This window comes from Atractosteus spatula, chromosome 22, assembly GCF_055471065.1.
Source record: "Atractosteus spatula isolate fAtrSpa1 chromosome 22, fAtrSpa1.hap1, whole genome shotgun sequence".
Taxonomy (NCBI): Eukaryota; Metazoa; Chordata; class Actinopteri; order Semionotiformes; family Lepisosteidae; genus Atractosteus; species Atractosteus spatula.
Window position 1 is genome coordinate 8106958 of NC_142727.1, and position 20777 is coordinate 8127734.

Consider the following 20777-nt stretch of genomic DNA (forward strand, 5'->3'; position numbering starts at 1 on the left):
AAAATTTCTTTTATTTTCTATAGACACAGACTCAAGTATAGACAGACAGCTACTACACATTAACACATGCACAGACTCATAATTGTCCTACCTGCAGGGAGATAATACTGATTGCTCTTCCTATGCTTCCCAGGTGTCTGTGATTGGAAGTGAGTGTCTATAACCTGCCCTGAGCTGAATTCAGGGTTATACAGGAGACCAGACTCCTCCTGCACCTTAGGAAAAAGTCATCTATTGACTAAGAGATTGACAGGTAAGTTCATTGTTGGAATTGGCTGAAAAGCGTGTATGCAAAGTATTTGAATGGCATGGCTCTTGAGAACATGGGTATTAGCTAAGCTAATTCAGGACTGGCTGTGCAGTGAAACAAAACCTTACTGGCTAAATGTTTCCATCCTTCTCACTCCGATGAAGGAGGACCTTTGAATTAATTCAAGGGCAATAACATCAGCATTATCTTCCCCAGGGCAACTGCAAATTCACTAATGAGCTGCCTTGATAAGGGTGTCAAGGACAGCGCCCAGCTAGTCCACATCAATAAATCAACAAGGGTGAATAAATGAGGGACCTGTTTAGAATAGGGAAATACAAATCACTGGCAAAGCAAGAGTAGGGTTAATTTTTGATGCTACTTTATAACTGATGCAAGGGAACTGGGTGCCCACACAATATGCTTTGCCAAAAAACCATGCCCAGCTGGTAATATAATACTCATTTCAGGTGTAAGTGCAGACAAACGAGCATAAGATGCAGTGGGATAGCCATGCAGAGAAAAATGAGAGATTAGCATGCACATCCTGTAGATCAGGGAACTTGAGCCTGTGCATGCTCTTACACCACAGGGGAGAAGTGCTTCATGAGTCATAGTGAGCCCCAGACACCAGACAATCCAAATGCAGCAAAAGACTTCAATCAGAAAGTCGGCATAAATGCATGTGGAGAGTGAAATAATATTTGCCTTTATTTTGCTTTTTGAAAAATCAATACTTTTTTGCTTCCACAATGATTTCTTTGTTCTTTAAACAACAGCTAGATCTAAAACCCATAGAAATTAGCTAATTACGTTTCATTCCCAAATTATATTCTGGCTACAGAGGGGTAGGTTAGTTTGATTAAACAAAAATGCATACAATGTAAATTTATATATAAATATATACATACATTATCCTAAAGTATAAAGGATATGACTTCAAAAAGTTTCATAGGGTTCCCTTGTGGTACATATGTTCACAACAATATAGACAACTAAGATAGTTTTTTTAATATTGCTCTTTAAATGGTTTCCATTTCAATCAAAACCTTTTTAATTGGAAAAATGGAACTGAAATTATGTGGTAATACATTCTATTAAAATGCCAATGTAAGACACTCTTTAAAAACTCATTAACCAATTAGTGTAATTTGGTTCTTCCTGTCAACATTCAAGAGGAAAAGCAATAGTGTGCTCAAATTATCATCTTATTGGTATTCTCAAAGATAAAATATGATTACTCCCCAGTCACGATTGAAAGAAACAGAAAGCATTTTCTAGCTCATGAGCATGCTGACTATAATCTGTTTCAGCTCAGTTTTGCACCTTTTATCTAGCCAGACAAGGAAGTACTGTTTAATGTGTTGTTAAAAAAAATAGAGATTTAGAGCAGCTAAGCTATGTTTTCTGACACCAATTTCAATATTGCTACAGTATAACCCAACACTGTATACCGGTGTTTTCACAGTTTTGTTTAGAAATAGAGGGATGTGGGGAAATTCAAAACAGAATGGCGCATGAATGCATTTAAAAATGTCAGCCGTCTTAGTGTACAGTTTAGGTGAAACAGACAATAATGTGCATCCAGCTCATGTACCCAGATATCCAAGTTACAGGGTAGTTCTTGTTCAGTTCTGGAAAGGCAGTTCACGATGCTTTACAAATCCAGACTACAGTGGAACCCCATCATGCTTTTCTAAACTGACATATGTCTTATTTCGCACTAACATCAAATCAAATACAACACACAAAGAAAAAATAAGCAGTGTTTGGAACTCTCTGAGAGGCAGCATTGTTCTGATCAGATTAGGCCAGGCCTAAATAGAATCCAAGTCTTCATTTTAAGCCTCTGTGGTTTCATTTGTTTTGATGTACAACGCCCTGAGGAGATGGGCCAGACTGTCATGAAAGAGAGCTCAGACTCACTCTGTCTTTTCTGTTCACAGTTTGCAATATAATCTGCCACTATGGATTTGTACACCTATATTCTCTCTCGGTGTGATGTCACATTCACAGCACTATATCTTTTTAATATATACTGATATATTAATATATTTAATATATACGGTTTCAATATGCATGTAGCATGTATTACATATACTCTTAATTAATATCCTTGATCTTAGTCAGCTCTGTCATCAAGGACATCAGCAGTTTGTCTCAACCTTTAAATCAACGTGAAGGGACAGAAAAATGGGGAAAGGCCTGTTTTTACTCACCTGAAAGACACATGCACGAAAAAAAGTCATTTATATCAAGGAAGCCACATGCTGCAGGTAAACTGAAAAGTCAGTGGAGACAAAGCCTTTTTTTATGAAAAAGCTCTTAGTCTTGGGTAAAGATACATTTGCTTTTCCTGTATATTCCAAATAGAACAGTTAAAGGAAAGTTTTTGATGAGATGCATTGCAGAAAGTGGCCTCTAAAGATTTTTGTCTTTTGTTTTGTCAAACCAAAACAGCAAATTGACAAAACAAGTACATATCATGGCGAAGGAAAATGAATTTGGGAACAATCAGCTGTTCAGTCCCCACCCTACTAAACTGCTTAAATGCTTGCATGAATCCTTACAGTTCTTCATGTTCTGTAAAGATTTACAGTCTCATAGATCCAGGCAATTACAATCCTTGGGGAGAGAAATTTTAGGTCCAGACTAACACTGGAGAAAGAAAAGAATATCTGGAACTTTAACTCTACATCTACAGGTAGGCTGGACAGGAGGAGTTGGATACTGATGCAATGGGGAAGGTCAAGGAGCTTGAATGAATGACCAGAGATCAGACCCACATCGTCCTTCTGATGTAGGGGAGGAAGGGACAGTACTCGGGAGCAAGAGCCCGATTCTCTAAAGAGCCCAGTCCAGAATCCAGAATCCAGAGCAAAGCCGGGGAGGCCAGGAGGACTCAGTAATTGTAGGGGGAGTGTGAGCAATAGAGTCTAACTGTGTAGCGGCCTTCCTGACCTTGTACACAAAACGCCAAACTGAAAAAAATATATACAGTATACACACACACATACAGATTCATAAAAAACAAGAATGTCTTTCTTCTGAGCCGGCGAAATGGCACAAGGTGGGCGGCAGGTCGGAGGTCGGAGGTCGGAGGTCGGAGGTCGGAGGCCGGCTCTAAGTGTGGCTCTCTGGCGGGGAGGTGGCCTCCTCCTGCTCATGCATCACCTGCACCCCCCCTGCGGGGGAGCGCACCCCACGGCCCGAGCTGCGGGCGTGGGGGGGCGTGCGCACAGGCGAGCGGGGGTACCGGCGGGCCGAGCGCGCGGGCGGGTCTGGGGAGCGGGACGAGGGGGGAGGGGTGCAGGAGTAGCTGGGGGGGCTGCCGGACTCCGACGGGATGCGGGAATTGGGAGGGGACTCGTCCTCGGTGTCTGGCGAGTCCTGCAATGAAACAGACACCTCTGGTCACTGTCATGTGAGAAATCTGACTTAGATGGAATGGTTATACTGTACTTCCAAGGACAGGTGTATCAGATACAAGGGTTTCTACTGCTTAGCAAATGACGACTATGTTATAGCAAATTTTAATATTGCGATAACGGGCTTATTTAATCAGCTACAGGATTTATTTTCAGCTATCAAGCTATCAAGAATAATTTCCTATCACCTATCATGTAATTACATAATTTAAAGGCTTTGATGCAGCTATACAGTACATCTCTTTTAAAACCAAGATGCACAGCATGTGTCTCTTCAAACATGCAGATGTAATGTGTTGAAAAACAACGATATATTTAAAATATAACATTTCACTAATGACAAGAGATTTGGCTGTTATCTCTGTGCTGAATCAGAGGGTTCAGGACATGTAAATGCACATGCAAATGTCTCAAGCAATGTCACGCTAGTCTACTGTATGACAGTAAGTCGCAGTCACGACATGCTGTGAAACCCTCTACACAAGCCTTCGAATGCTGGCCAGGTTTGTCTCTCTCGAGCCCGAGGTCTGAGCTGTTCTGTGTTGCCTGCTGAGTGTAGATTTGCTCTGTTGAATTTTCCTGACTTTATCAGACAAGAAGGGCTCAGCAACATCACCATGTTGTTGAGCCACCATGTGCCTTCAGATATATCACCATGTGACTCACAGCCCGCTGAAGCGCAGCAGGTGTGAGCCTGGTCAGTACCTGGATGAGAGGGCTTCTGGGAAAGCTAAGGCTGCTGCTGGAAGTGGTGTTAGTGGGGCCAGTAGGGGGCGCTCACCCTGTGGTCTGTGTGGGTCCTAATGCCCCGTTATAGTGACTATACTGTAAAAAGGCACCGTCCTTCGGATCCGACGTAAAACCGAGGTCCTGTTTCAATGTCCTGACCAAACTGGTTTCATCACTCTGTTCTTCTCCTCTCTGATAGCTGGTGTGTGGTGAGCACAGTGTCACATCACCAGGTGGGGCTACACATTGGTGGAAGAGAGGAGTCCCCATTACCTGTAAAGCACCTTGAGTGGAATGTCCAGAAAAGCACTATATATGTGTGAGGACTATTCATTATTGCCAGTGCTGGGCATGCAGCTGAAGAGTCAGCCAAACCTGATTGCTGCCAACATTTGAGCAGGCTGAGCTGGGATGAAAGGCAGGACACAATGAACATGGATCAGCAGTAAAGATGCGATTAGAAGACTGATGGACCCCACACTATTTTACAAACCCTACCTGAGGCACTGGCATGTCAATGCACTTCCTGGGGGGGTCTGGTCTCTGTAAGCACCAAACAGCAGGATTAGGGTGTCATCCACTGCTGCAGCACTGCTATCTCACCTTTCGTTTTCAGGAGAGGTGAAAGCGTTTTACACACCATGGCTCTGAGGCTTGGGGGTGGAGGGGCTCGTTTTTGCAACTCCAAAGGGAAAAGTGAAAACACGTTCAGGTGTGTTGGTCAAGCTAGAAAAATATCACTTTGCTTAGACGACAAATGCAATACGTATGCCTGTATATATCATCTTTTGACTTCTGGTTTCTTTTCGCACAGTTAAGAGAAATCCTTTTTTGAAGCAAAAAATGAAACCCTCACCCTTTCTTTCAGGATGTACAAGGCCACTGGATTCTTGCGCTCATGTTCTGCTGGTTTCAGGACAGAGTCCGCTGGAGAAATGAAAAGGCATAGTGAAAGTCTGTCTGTCCTCCAAGTTCTCTACCACCGGCATCAGCGTTGCTCTAGTCATCCACAATATAACCCCGTTATCGCAGCACCAGCAACAGAGGATGACCTCCTTACAGTGTGGGCAAGAGCACTTGGTTTCTTATTGATGATTTTTATTCTGTGGGTGCCTACTCGCACAAGAAGAGGAGAAAGGACATCGCTCACTGATCTGAAAATTTCGCTTTCGTCGAAACGTGTTAAAGAAATAACACGCACAGGTGTGAGACTACAATATAATCACTGAGGCCTGCTTTCGCTTGTGTACAGCAGCTGCTAACAGACACCGAAGAAGGAAAAAGCAATCAAAAGAAAATCAACTGGTACTAAAAAATCAATTTTAACTTTGTTAAATTTAATAGCGTTTTTCACACTTGCTGTTAACCAAATACCACAGAATGTGAGGTTTATGGCTCTTCTGGGAGGCAATAAGCTGTCATCTACCTGAAAAAACCCTGAAACAGAAGTTGTTTGAAAAGATATTTTGAAGAACATCAGAAAGGCTATGAAACAAAAGAGGCCATTGGATTCATCCAGCCCAATCAGTTGATTGGGCAACTACTAACAGTTGTTAGTAGCTAATTAATTTGACCGTGTGTCTTGCTCCATACTCCCACACCTCTCTGTGCAAAGCTCTGCCTCCCACAACCCCTATTGTCCATTATTCCCCTTGCCAGAGAGCGCAGTAAAGATGCTTGAGCTCCCAGGCTCTTGAGCGGTGCCCCCTTGTCTCAGGGTGGCTGGGTCTTGTGAGATTTTAAGCCTGTAATGAAGTGAGTGAGGCTCTCTGGGCTGTGTGCTGTCCCTCAGCATTGCTTACCATCATGCTTGGCATCATTCTGTTCCATAAACTCCGAGGATCCCTGCTTGTCCGTCTGCTGCTTGTCCCTGGAACGCCACAAAGGAAAGGCCCAAAAGATGTCAGAACATCCGCCTCCTGGCACGATTCAGAAGTGCTGTCATCATATAAAACACTCATCGCTATGACAGTGACATTGGTCTTACCAATTAATAAATGTATTGTGAAGTAACTGTACTGTAAAAATGTATTTTCATTAATGTAGAGTAATAACACAATTTTACACTGGTATATAAACAGTGCCAAATAATTCTTACCTAATACATACATTTTATTTGTAACATTGGTGACAAATTTGGCTTTATTTTTTGGGAAAGCAGGGCCTGATTTTCAGGGTATGAGGGAAAATTTACAGGGCTGCACCATGGTAAGAGAGCAGTAAGTGCAGCTGAGTGCTCTGAAACCAGGGCAAGACCAAGCATGGAGATTTATAGGAACCTGGACACTGCCTGTGGGAGACGGTGGATAGGCAAATTAGATGTAAGATGCAAACACGATAAAACCCTGTAGCAATTAAAAACACTCTACAGGAAATCACTGAAAGCATTCCCCAGTGATCTGTAGAGGAACAATTTCCCTCCTCCTTGGTGGGAGAAATGAGCAGTAGGTGAATGCCAACTGTCCACTGTCCCTCACTGGCATAGAACCTCAAACTGCAAATGTGAGAGTAAACAAGAGCAGGCCTTACTTTTTGGATGGCTTCCAACAGGCGCACACGGTTACCAGGGTGATGAGGAGGAAAATGCCCCCGGTGGAGAGGATGATATAGAGCGAGCTGCGTCCTGCGGGGAAACAGGGGGCGGTCAGGCCGGCCTGCACTGCCACCGGAGACTCCCAGGGTGCTCCACTCACGCCAGACTGCGCCGTCAATGGCGGGGTTTTTTTTTATGGAACCAGATCACACCTGCCTTCTTTCTTTTCTAAAACGCTGGGGCTCCGGGAAATGCATCGTAGTAGCACCAGATAAACTAAATAAAAATAAAATTCACCGGGGAACAATGTGTGCGCGAGGCGTCGAGACTCTGTGAAGGCCCCAGGCCCCAGGCTGTCAGCGCAAGAGGACACAGTGGCACCCAGCAGAGCTCACACACAGCAGGCGATCATCACACGGCACCCCGCAGCATCAGCGCAGCCTGTGGAGGAGCTGCATCCCCTTGGCTTCAGTCTGGTGGTTGACTTGCAACTCTTCATAAACCTCTGAGCTGCGTATCAACCTTGGCCATCACTATGGTGTTTTAGGCCCAGCCAATTTCAATTGGTGTGCGTTTCGATTTTCACAGCTCGTTGCCTCATTTGCATTTCGTACATCTGCCGTGCACTGCGAGCATACAGCGGCAACGCACAGAGCTTTCAGGTCGTGCTCAGCACAGGTGGGCGCCACGCGAGATAAAGTGACAGATGTAAAATCGCAGCCTGATTTTGTTTCACAAGAGCCGCTGCTCTCGTGCAGAATTTGTAGTGCTTTGTGATGTCGTGTTTTTAGTTGGAACCACATTTCCGTGAGCTAAATAGCATTCAACCGTTCTGTGAGCTGGAAAAGGGGGAATTCCAGGGGCTTGAGTTCGTGTCCTTGGACAAATAAAAGGCTAGCTGCACATGAGCAATTTGTCCAGTCCTTAGCTAAAGTTACAGCACAATTAAGACAAGGCACCAATTAAGTTGAAAGAATGGAAGGCTCAGAGCTTCCTTATATAACAGCTATGGAGCCTTATGTCTTGCTGGTACTAAATTTTTGTGTTCTGAAGGTGAATGGAGCAGGAAAGAGGCCCATCCGCACCCAAGCCTAGATTCTTTCAGCTTTGGTAGAATGCCCTGAAGGAAGAAAATAAATAAATCCTTTGAGGTTGGAGCGGCTCTTTTTAGTATTCCACAAGATTGTTTGCTGAATTGCTTCCTCCTCCATTTCCCAAAGCAGTTTTATTGCACAGTGGAGTCAGCCTACCAGAAGCCCTCTCCGAGCCCCGTGTGCTGGATGGGAATTGATAGCTGCTTCATTGTGCAGTGGATTTCAGTCCTGCAGGCTGATAAAAGTGGTCCGAAGTCACGAGGTGTCACTGCTATTGTAGCCTGTTGGCTGGGGTATAATGCAGGCCTTGTCTCCCTGGTTCAGGAAACGCAGTGCAGTGCGCAAAGAAGTGAAAGAGGGCGTCACTTCTAAGGCGTCCACTTCTCCCTTCAAAGCAACACAGCCGAAAGCCTTTCTCTCTTGCCTAGAGGGGTGCACTCAGGGGGCTCCCAGGCTCCTGGTGGCTTCTGAGACCTTCAGTCCGGTTTAGCTCTCAGTGGCTTTTATCTTACAGATACACGCATTTCCCTTCTCTGCCTGTTATCTTAGAGCGGATCACTGGCTAGATGTCAGCCCTGATTTCAGCCACATTCACTCACCATGAAATCAGAAGCCAATCTAGAATAGACAGCTTTCTCTCGCCCTGGTGATAGTAAGCAAATAAAATGCAGCCAGGCCTGAGCCTTCTTAAGCAGGTGATTTGGTCTGCTTCCCACAGTAACTTTGATGTAACAACAGGCTAATTTAGTGAATCTTGCACAGGTCTGTGAATTCTCTTGTGGGCTGCTACTGTTACACACTTTTAAAATCACTCAACCCCTATTCTATCTCCAAGTAGAGGCAATAATGTTGTACCCTTCTGAAAATATTGTGTGTTTATACAGAATACAACATGTTACAACAAATGGAATTACGGGACAGTTTAGGAGGATTGTTGCCTTAGTATTCCCGGGGCAACTACTCTGTGGTGTTTTGTAAATGCTCCAACACTGGACTGTTGACACATCCCAGAAGTATTCATCCTGTGATTATACAATCTTACCACAAGGATTATCTGGTTTCACAGGGTTCACCTTGGTTTTTTTACTTAAAGTGCTGGTGTGCCTCTCCTGTAGAATTACACAGAAGAGCTGTCATTGTCAGGAGACGTACATAACCTGGGACAGGTTTCCTCTGTAGAGTGCTTGGAACCAGCACTTTTCTTACAGTGTAGTTCATCACAGGATCACGGAACATTTAAGAATATTCTGCTCACATGTGTTTGCTGTAGTAATTTGCAGAAAGAACTGTGGCACCCGTGTAAAACTGCAGGGTATCTACAGCAGGGGTTCCCAATCCTTTCATCGCAGCCGAGCTCTTGACTTCAATGAGACCTCCACTGAGCTGACAAGCTGCTTGGCTGCAACCTATGCAAGTTGTTTGTTTTTATTCGGCCCAAAGGCTGGAGATTTTTAAGCTGCTTAAGAAACGTGTTAGATAGAAGGAGACCGTGTTTAGGAACTGAAAACAATGGAAGAGTTCAAATGGAGCTTATTGTTAGGTCCATGAAGTGCTAGGTTTGGGATGCCCTGCTCTGTAGTACAGATCCTCCGCACCTTTCTGCCACATGCCATGATCACCCCCACAGTAGCTCCAGTGCACCAAGCTCTCTATGTATACCTATAGCAAGTGTCCCTACTCACTGTAGACAGTCAGCTTGACGGGCAGGCTCTTCATGCTGCTGATGGGGTTCTCCACCGTGCAGCTGTAGACGTCATCGTCCGACATCAGCACGCGGGCGATGGTCAGGACCTTCTGGTCCGGCGACAGCTGCAGGCGCGAGTCGTTGGCCAGGGGCTTTCCGCCCTTCTGCCAGCTGTAGACGACCTTGGTGCCGTTCTCGTGCGAGCAGTTGAGCGCGAAGTGCTCGCTGAGCTCCAGGACCGTCGACGCCACCGTGTGGATGTAGGGTTTGGAGACGGGGGCTGCGGGCACAGACGACAGGAGGTTCAGACCTTCGCGCTGTGGTGCACAACGCACGCCGCTAATTCGAACTGGACAGAAGGCCCAGATCTTTACCCAAACTAAAAAGAAAACACAAAATCAAATTCTTTTTGGTCTTCTCCTGCTTATCTGTATTGCCTGTGCTCTGTGCGATCTGTTTTCTGTGCCTAGACTAGGCTACTCTTTACTGTTGTTGCACCTGTGAAATTCTGCACTTTTGAACATCCTCTTGAACACCAGTGTGCACAACAGATTGCCACAATCATTATGAAGCTTTCAGATCTTCAAACCCATCTGCTGGTCTGCAGACAGACCCATAGGGATACACTTAGCTTCTCAAGCTGCGTAAGAACACAGGATTCAGCTGCTCGCTTTCTTCTTTTATTGGCCTGGCTGCTGGCCTGACTTCCTTCCTGTATTGTCTCAGATGGGAAGTTTGCATTGCAGGCAGGTACAAGAAATAACACAAAACATAACACACTAAACACAACATGAACAAACAAGAGACATGCATGCATAAGATGAGACAGTCAGGCTGGCAGCTTAAGTAATTTTTACAATTTAGAAAAAAAGAGAAATTAGGTCATCGGTGTGTGTGAGATGGATACATCAGATGCATGCGGGATGAAAAAATAAGGTAAAATATATACTGATGGAAAAAAGAAATGCAACATTTTCTGGAATGAGAATACTATAGTTATAGCTTATGTACTTTCATAAAAAGTTGTCAATTTGTTTTAAGCCCTCTGACCAGCAATACAGCTTGTGCAGTGAGGCATTGCAACTTGCCAATCACACAAAAGCTTGTTAGGTGCATTTTTACCCAATGAGGTCCAGGTGGAACAATGCCTGATCAGGTCACCTTTAAAAAGACCTTAATTCAAATTAGGTCACTGCAAGAAAAAGGCCACACTTAGTTAGTTTTCTGTGCATTTCATAATGCCAGAAGCAAGGAGAGGGCCACTGGCATGCTGCAGGCAGGCATGTCATGTGCCAGCGTTGCCAGACACTATGGAGTAAGCCGCTCCACTGTGTCCCGACTGCAGAGAAGGTTTCAGCAGACCGGCAGGACAGATGACCGTCCAAGATCCGGTCGCCCTCGAGTGACCACACCTGAGCAGGACCGACATATCAGACTGGTCCGTCTGAGAGATCGTTTCAGATCTGCCACCCGTTCTGCTGCTGAAACTGCCGGCAGACGCAATGCCCACATCAGTGACAGGACAGTGAGGCTCCATGCTGCTGGCCTTAGAGCAAGGCGACCTGTCAGGGCCCCTCTGCTCACACCTCCTAGACGTCACACCCGACTGGCTTGGGCCAGACAGAGGCTGCGATGGACTCGTCAGCAGTGGCATCAGGTCCTCTTCACGGACGAGTCACTCTTCAGCCTGTTCCACGCAGACGGGAGGGCCAGAGTGTGGAGGAGGAGGTGTTGCGTTTCTTTTTTGCATCAGTATACAATCACTAGTCGAAATTAAGCAGGTTAGCATCTGTGGAAATAAAGGATAACTATTACTATGTTCTATTACACTTAAATCCAGGTAGTCGAAATCAATATCCTGGTGGAACGAGCTCAGATCCACTGTGTGAGGGGTTTGTTATAACAGTCAATGACTATATTGGCCTTCTGCATTCTAGACAGTGAAGCAGGAAAGTGCAAGAGAGATGGCTAACATGAGAGCACTAATCGAAGATGAGCAAAAGAGAAAGAAAGGGTAAAATCCGTGGTTCAGGACAAAAGTCAGTCAAATTTCAAGACAAAAGTCAAATTTCCAGTAGATGTTTCCAGGAGCCGTTAAAAAGCCTTTTCGATGTATGAGTAATCTCTTTCTTTCGCTTTTTCATACTTCCATTCATTGGGAGCCTCGGATGATTTCTAAAAATAAAAGTACATGTGTTTCATAAGCTTCTGCAAAAGGCCAACAGAAGCCAGGCTAGGCATCTGAAAGCACCCGTCCTGGAGCCCTGCCCTCTCCTGTGGGCTTGTACAAGAGCCACAGAGCTTGTAGCTGGAGACTGGCTGTCACTCGGTTCGGTTGACGGCTGATTGTGTGGTGACATTTTACAGTGGCCCAGAGAGATGTGCATCCTTTTAGGCCTATAAACCATCTGGAACTGGGCTATAGAATGTGAAAGGGCACGCAATCTCAGATCCAGAGGGACGTCAGGTATTTAGGCCCTGGAGTTTGAAGTTTCTGTGAAAAATTTGCTTGTTATTTGTAGTAGTTTCCAGTAGTGCTATTCCATTGTAAAAGCACAGTGAAATTGCTGTGAAAAAGAACACGGCAAGATCTACATGGCTGTGTGTCAGGGAGAGGGAGAAGGAAAAGGAGAGGGAGAGGGAGAAGGAGAAGAAGGAGAAGGAGGGAATGAATTCAGAAACACTTTCTCAGATCTCAGAACCCCCAGCAGTGCCTGCTCAGCCTGTGCCAAGTGTCTTACCGTCCACCGTGAGGTTGATGTGGTGCTCCCCCGTGAAGGTGTCATCGGTGATGGAGATCTCCACCTCGTAGGTGCCCTCGTCCGAGAGCTGCAGGTTGTGCAGCAGCAGGGTGCCATTCTCGAAGACGTGGATGCGGTCCCGGTACTCGGACCGCAGGTTCCCAATGATCTCGGTGCCAATGGACTGCACTACCGTCACCGGCTTGTCCCTCTTCAGCTGCCACTTGATGACGGGCTGGTCGGAGCTGGTGCTGGTGTAGCGCACCGAGAGCAGAGCCACGCCGCCCAACGTGCCCCGGATCAGAGAGCCCTGGCTCGTGATGTTCACCCCCTTCACCGCACCTGGGCCGGTCCGGAGAGCAGAGACGAGCCTGTCAGGCCACCCCTGCAACTTCTCAAGCTCCAGTACCACTATACCACCAGGCTAGGCTCTGCCTAGGGCCCTGAGGCCACCAGGGGTCCCCTCAACGTGCAACACAATATATTGAAATAAAAAGTGCCCTATAGTGGCTCTTTCTGTTGCTGCTGTTGATCTTCCTAATGGAAGCCCAGTCCAAAACAGGACCAATCATAATCGAGTACTTAATGTGTCTGTCGTGCAGAAAACAAGAGCATGATAGACGATCTCCAACCAGAAGTACTGTACGCCTAATCAAGTCATTGTAATAATACACAAAAATACACAATACACATTTCCCGCAGTTGGCTAAAAATTGGCGCGAACGTGAAAGCGAACGTACAGTACAAACGACTCTTCTGTGAATTTGAGTGGTGTTGAGTGCATGATGATTATACGTAATCGGCATTATAATGCATTGTTTTCCTTGCGGTTTCTCCTGACATTCATTAAACGGGGTTGTTGTGAACCCAACCCGTAGCCCTTCGGATTGCAGGCGCTCTCCCAGTGACAGCGGCAGGAGCGGAGAGCAGCTTTTCAGAGCTCAAAGGGAATTAGAATTTACCGAAATTTGTCGAAAATGCAGGCAAATTGATTTCGAGAAAGTTTATTTAAAAAAATTCCCCCATCTGCTCAGCCTTACTGATCACACATCCCTTGTTACTGAGTGCACTTGTTTTTTTTCCTTACTTAATTTCATATTTCTGCAATTCCTTTCTGCAAATTTCCTGTGCGGTACTTTTTAAGTTCTGATTTGCTCAAATTTAGAAGTATCCTGTTTATCATGATTTGTTGTTATTAATGCTCCTTTTTACTGCTTTCAATGTTAAAATATGTTATCATTTTACCATTTTGTAAAATGGGTGCCTTGTGTTCTTGTTTATACGTTGTTATGCGTTATTCAAAGCTGATTAATAAAACTTTTCTTGGTATAGAATTTTATTTTTTTGTTCTAAATAATAAAACAAGGTTGTGATGGGAGCTAATAATAGTAGTGTGTGTGCAAATATTGATCTGAGGGGACCCCTTTCCACGGTCTTGCCTAGAGCCCCCCAAAAAACCTGAGTATGACACGTGCTCTAATCCCATTTCGAGTGCTCTTCCCCTTTTGATCCAAAAATCAACATCCATCTGATCCCTTTCTGTCACTACAGTTACAGTTAAAAATTCTACGCTGACTTTGCAATACTTTACAAAAGCATGAGCTCTGGAGCAGCAAAGCCCGAAAATCAGTAGCGAGTAACTGACTAACCAAATTTAATTTAATCATTTAAGCAGGTTTGCATTTAGATTCCCAGCCTGGCATGAAGACAGACCTGCCTTGCACGCCTAGATGGAAGGGAACAGTTAACGAGAGGAAACTCCCATGCAAGCTCCACACAGACAGGTGAAATGAGTCCTAGACACTGGGACTCACCACGGCACGGTGCACCGCAATGTAATTTGCACGCCCTGAGGTACAGTCCCACAGATACCTACAGCGCACGCATGTGCTGATCAGGACAGATTATTGTTAGGTGCGCTGCTAGCCAGTCCTTGTCTTTTGTCAATGTGTTTATTATCAGAGTTATACCAGAGTTTTTATCAGTTGTGGTCCAACTTTCTCATTTTGTTGCAGAGCGTAAAGTAAATGCGTTGGGTTCACCTTGTTAAGATATTCTAGGCTTGGGTCAAGTCCCCTCCTTCTCCAGACTGAGGAGATCCCCTTCCTTTAGATCAGGGGTTCCCAACCGGTTGTTCGCGGACCCCTAGGGGTTCGTGACGGGACGGCAGGGGGTTCGTCAGATGGTAATGTCAACGTCAAATTAAATAGCTCTATTAATGAATAACATTGTAGTAATAAGAATAAGAAAAACAACAGTAGGAATATTAACATTTTACAAAGTGAAAAGAAGTGTGTTAAGTGGATTGCTTAAGCATTTCTCCACATTTATGGAAAGGTTTGATTTAGTTAAAATCTCAAGGGGGTACTTGAGGCAAATAATTTGGGTTGAAGGGGTTCAGCTGACAAAAAAGGTTGGGGACCCCTGCTTTAGATTATCTGCGCAGGTCAGAAGATCAGTAAATCAGCAAGCAATAACAACAGCTACTGGGGTGTCCAGCATAAAGTAAACATTAGTCATTCAGTGCTTGCAGGATTATGCTGCACAGTGCCCAAGGGGGGGTTGTGTCACACGAGGGTCTGCGGATTCTCCTGATCTTGACTGAACCACTCAGAGCCTGTACCGCTTGTGTCCCTGGGACCCTCACGGAATCAATGAGGCGGTGAAGTGTTTTTTTTTTTTTAAGGGAATAAGCAGGAAAAGCAGATTAGTGTCCTAGAAGAGACACTCTCCACATTCCAGCACTCCCGATTGGCTGCCGGCCCTTGTCTCCAGTCGTGGAGTGGGCCACTGGCACCCTCGCGTGTATGCCAGGGCTGGTTTGACGGCAGCGAGTTTGTGTGGCACAGCGGGCATCGCTACAGCGCCCCGGCAACGGTTTGCAGAGTGCGACGGGGGTTGCCAGGCTGCGGGAACAAAGGCCGGGATTGTTGGACTGATTTCCTCTCTGGCAGCCCGAGAAAAGGCCCCTCAGAGAAAGACAATGTTGGCCATTGGAAAGCCCGAGATGCAGGAGCCCAGCGATTTTGCTAATCGCAGCGCAAGACAATGACACAACAGAACGTTACATTTCCAGCCCGGCCTCTGGGCCTGGGCCGTGCGTAGCAGCGAACACCACCCGCCCTCCCCCCCCCCCCCCCCCCCCAGTTCCTGTCTTTCTCTGCCCCACCCTCCTTTCTTCACGGCTGCCTCATGGTCCACCTGAGAAGGACTCCCGTCGCTAGGGCCTCTGGACAGAGACTGAGGCTGGGCAGGCTGGGCCTTTGCTGACCTCCCGCGCCCCCCCTCCCCGGCAGGAAGACTCCTGTCACTGCCTGTGCCTGGCTGCTGAGACCGTCGAGGGCGTGGAGGAGTGTGCCCACAGCTGGCTGCTCCTGCCTGGCACCCGGGCAGCAGAGGAGCCTGCTGGAAGGCGTTCTCAATTTCAATTCAATTCAATTCAAGGTGCTCAAGGGACTCACTGTTCCTCATGCTGTGACAGGAGATCACATACTGGGCTGCCAGTTCAACTGAGTTCCCTCCTCCCTCTCCCAGTAGGATTGGGACCCGTTGTGATTCTGGCAGGTATGGGAACTCTGGGACTAGATTTCTGAATCTGGGGAAGAATGTTTCTCTAATCCCAGAGTATTTTCAATTCAATTCAAGGTGCTTTATTAGCATGACCGATGGGTACAATCAGTGTTGCCAAAGCAAATGAAAGTAATGATATTTACATTAAACAAAACAAAAAATAAAAGTAAAATAAAATCTACAGACATATTACAGACATTTACAACAAAGACATATTATAAAATATTGACATATACTGTAGGCTGCTGGAGCATTATTGGGAGACAGACTCACTGTTCCTCAGGCTGCCCAACCTGGGGCGAATTCTCACTCGCCCCATCTCAGGTTGGGCAGAATGACAGCACCTTACTGTATATAATCACCAGGAGACCCGTGAGCCGCAAGTGCAGAAAATGAACACCAGACGGGCATCGGATCCCGAACAGCTTACAAATGAAAGGGAACTGTTTTATTGTGCCAGTTGTACTGGGCTGAAGCTTTTATGCAAAGTGGCCTACATTTTCACCCGTTTATACAGCTGAGTATTTTTACTGGAGCCATGCGGGTGGACTATCTTGCTCATGGGTACGACTGCAGTGTGTCACACGAGGTTTCGAACCCACAACCTTCCCGTAGTAGCTAATTAACTCTGTTGGGCCCCGCGAGCAAGGCCCTTAACCCCATCTGCTCCAGGGGTGCCATATAAATGGCTGACCATTCACTTTGAACCCCAAGCTTCTCTCCCTGTCTGTGTGTCTCATGGAGAGCAAGTTGGGGTATGCAAAAAGACAAATTCCTAATACAAGAAAATGTATATGGCCAATAAAGTGATCTTATCTTAACCCCAGAATTACTCATCCCCTGCAGAGTAAACAGGGAAGGAAGAACAAATGTAGCAGGAGAGTCACACCAGCAGATAAAACCATATTCACGTTCTCCTTAGATGAACCTGGGGTTGACATTGCAGCAAACCTACTCCTAATCCAGACAGGAGGATGAATCCTTTGATGTCTGCTCTAATGGACGGCTCAGACATGCACCACAGGGTGTCTTTACATTGTATGGGACTTTTATGAAGTGTCAGTTGGAGGAGATAGTGTCCTTTTTTTCTGTCTGAATTCCATTTTATGAGTGGCATCAACAGGTTTAAGGAGAAGGGGGCCCCACTCAGTTAGCATACCTAATTAACATGGATAGCATGTCTTCAGGAGGCAGGATGATAGCAGGGGTAAGTGATGTTCTGCCTGGCTGAAACATCCATACTCCCCTCCTGAATCAAATCCAAGGACCCAGAGCTGGTAATCAGCATTACTAACTACCATATCACCATGCAGCCTAGAAAACCATCTATCTTTTATCAGGAAGCTGCTTATTCCTGGTAAGCAACTAGGGTGCAAGTTGTATTTCTGGGACAAACGTATTGGGGCAGCACATCACTCGGATAAGTCGACACTGACCCAGAACATGCAAACTCCACAGAGAAAGTGCCCCAGTCTGGAATCAAACCCAAAACCCGAGAACAAGCTGTGCTAACCTCCACGCCAAACCAGTGTTACACTTTTTTTAAAACCACGTTCAGGTGCATATTCTACATTGTGCTTGTACTGAACCATTTGGCTTTTAATTGCACTTTCCATGCAAGTTCATAATGGGCTGCTCCCCACCCCAACCCCATGTGGGCAGTCTGGGCAAGCTCCTACATCCTCAGGCCTTCCCAGCTACGATTAAGAACAGTTTATGAGTTTTACAGCTATATTCAGGGGGCCTTACATAAAATAATCGCCTCATTTAATCGAAGAAGCTTCACAGTTTCACAGGAAATTATTTTTCTCATTGTTTCAACAGAGGCCACCAGGGGATAGTACTGCTTGATAGCCAGCTGTCAAATTCTATTTTCTCCAGAGCTTTCAAATCTGATGGACGTGAAACAGGGAGCGTCTGTAGAACACATGTACTGAGAGTTAGCAACACTCCACCACGACTCATATTAAACCAGCTGAGGTCTGGGCTCCCTGTTACAAAAAGGCCATTGTGGTACCGAGGAGAGGAACCACAAGTCCAGGCCCTTCAGGGCATGACTTGCAGAAGTACAGTAGGTTAAAAGAATCAAGTTTATTCCTCTAAAGGCAAAAGCAGCCTGACAGGAATGTAATCCTGGCTAAAGTGCTGTCATCCTACAGGCAGTAGAGCTGTGAATACAATAAGGCCTCTGACCGACAGAGAAAAGCCTGTTATCTAATTTTCCCTGTATTTTAACAAAATAAGTTACTCACACATTAAATACAATGCCTTATTTTCTTTTCTAATAACATGAAGCAAGATGAAATTCATTAGCCAACAGCGTGTTCTGATTAAATTACATAGTGTATCAACAAGGGAGCCTACATCAATGTCTGTCATTACTGTCACTGTTTGTTACCTTTCTTAAACATTTGTTCTGGCCAGTGTTGCAATGGAGCTTTCCAAAAATGATTATTTAATGGATATTATTATTTAAAAACACCAATGGTAGTTTTATTCATGAGAAGGGTATTGCCGCGTCTTGGCCTGAGGTGTCAATTTAAAAAAAAAAAACTTAATTTGAAGCCAAAATCCTCATGGAAACTGCAAATTCATCTTTGAAGCTGGGGGCTATGCTGACATGAACAGGCCCTTTGATAAAGCCCTCTGTGTTAAAAAAAAAGATCACATGAAACAGATGTTGAGCTACAGGACAAATTAGCAGTAGAGGCTTAATATCATATAATTATAAATTATATGTTTTAAATTACATGAAAAGAATTAAAGAAATGTTTTCATTCACTTTGCCACGTGGATTAAGCTTGGATCACTTAACTCGTTCTTCAGTAAACCGCTGAAGTAAACTTTTTTGGCCTTCCACCTGTTTAAAATCCACACTTATTTTGAATACGTAAGGCTGAGATCGCCTCACTAACACTGGTTTAGGACACAGGGAATAGAGAATTTAGGGCAATATTCTCTCTGTTTTGACGCCTGGATGTTTTTCTAACAGTAAAAAAAAATGTTGGCTGCTCCTGTCTTGATGTGTCGTGAATTCGTGGGTAGCAGATCGTGTGTCGGGATGTGCTGAATTTCACACCCCCGGTGGTGCTGATAAGACGTCTTTTCAAAAAATGAATACGGCGCATTTCAATGTTTTGTTTCACCAGGGCTCCCTAAAAGAATGAAAAACTCTCCTAATTATGAAAGAGCCTGTCAGGCCGCAAGTGTTACTTTGCCAGGACAAAAGCCCAGGAAAAAGAACCTCTAAGCAAATAAAAAAGTGATCAGCGATGAAAAACCTTCCCATGGTTCAGATATCCTGTGCAAACCCTTTCTATTTCAGCGACTACCTCAAAAGGATGCTTTCTCTAAAAAAACCCCAACATATCCTTAAATTATTAAATTTCTTCGATTTCTTGGAACCCCTTGTCAATTAATATTTTACATTTTATTAGATTTTATTTTAAGGCTAAGAAAACCTCAAGACGCCTCACACCCCAAAGAAAAAGTAAAGATTTGGCTGAGTCTGATCACCTACATACCCAGAGAAATGTGCGTGCCCTCTCTTTTCCTCCCACCCCTGAATGCTGTACCAGGGAAAACATTCCCTGACGTGACAATTCCCACAGTCTCAGGAAAAAACAAACCGAGCAAAAGAGGAACGTTTCCGAGGATTTCCTTACCGGACTGCGAAAAGGCAAGAAAGCACACGATCCACAAAACTGCAGAAGCAGCCAAAACTCCTGAGGAAGCCCCACTTTCTGCCTTCATCTTGGGTTTAGCGCTGGGTTTCTCTCCCAGACAATTAGCATGATTTGTCCACTCTGGGCACGTCCCAGAGAACTGCTCGGAGCTGTGATCGCAAGCCTTGAGCTCTGCCAAGAGAGCCCTGCACACACAGGACTTGTGTATGACGGGGCCTGCGAGTTTGTGAGTCTGTGTGTGTGCGCGCTGCAAAGCCTCTGGCGAGCACAGTGGGTCAGCCTCTCTCTTCACAGTGCTACCCCCCTCCTGCACTGCCAGGAGATGACAGGATTGGAAATTCTTCCATTGCGTTGCTTTTATTTTTCTGTCCTTCCTACAATATGCCATCTCGAACCCTTGTCGGCCATTTGCTACTGTTTTTGCCACCTTCACTTTGTGCTGCTGCGATTCTTTAAAGCCTCACTGCAAGTTATAAATGGCAATTCGGAAAGGCAACAATGTCAATGTTTTCTGAAACATAATAACGTGCGTGGGTCTGAGCTGGTACATGAATTGTGATTTGCCGACTGAAAAGTCAACTAAATTTCTGGTTGGTTGTTTTGTATGGCACTGCCAGGTACACAGGAGCAGGAAGGACTACAGAGTGATGGGTGTCCTACAGTCTGGTGGCCTATCCAGGTGCTCTTACTAGAAATCTCATGATTCCAGTGCTATTTCAGGATGTTTCTCTGCCCTGTCCTGGCACTGGGAGTTTAGCGAGTCCAAACTAACTGAGCTGAGCCCCTTTATGTTCTCTAATACAGGCAGACACCCGTGTCACCTTCCATGTGAAACCAACTGGAATCATGCGTTCTGTGATGCAAGCAAGCGTTTGTGCTCAGCTGTTTGAATCCAAAGGGCCTGAAAAGGTTAGCTCGATTAGTGTTCCACCTACCATACATAAATCTCTTCCACTCTATTTTTGCTACTGTGCCCTGGCTCTGTGGCTAAGGCTCTGTGCCTGTGGCTGGAAGGTTGCCGGTTCAAATCCCGCAGCTGTCAGAGGAATCCTACTCCGTTGG

At 45.4% G+C, this 20777-nt stretch overlaps 1 protein-coding gene across 2 annotated transcripts; it reads right to left on the reverse strand.

Moving 5' to 3' along the window:
• Positions 1–937: 937 nt before the first annotated feature.
• On the reverse strand, positions 938–19895 carry LOC148816726 (hepatic and glial cell adhesion molecule-like). 2 transcript variants are annotated; one of them, XM_088940017.1, is made up of 8 exons: positions 19695–19895; positions 12460–12801; positions 9717–9998; positions 6937–7030; positions 6210–6277; positions 5264–5334; positions 4906–4950; positions 938–3640 (listed from the first exon to the last, which is right to left on the reverse strand). In XM_088940017.1, the coding sequence occupies exons 1-8, from the start codon at positions 19780–19782 to the stop codon at positions 3374–3376; spliced, it is 1257 nt and encodes a 418-aa protein (XP_088796143.1). In that variant the 5' UTR covers positions 19783–19895; the 3' UTR covers positions 938–3373. The 2 variants fall into 2 exon arrangements, with proteins under 2 accessions (XP_088796143.1, XP_088796144.1); XM_088940018.1 differs by lacking the exon at positions 4906–4950.
• Between the last annotated feature and the right edge of the window lie 882 nt (positions 19896–20777).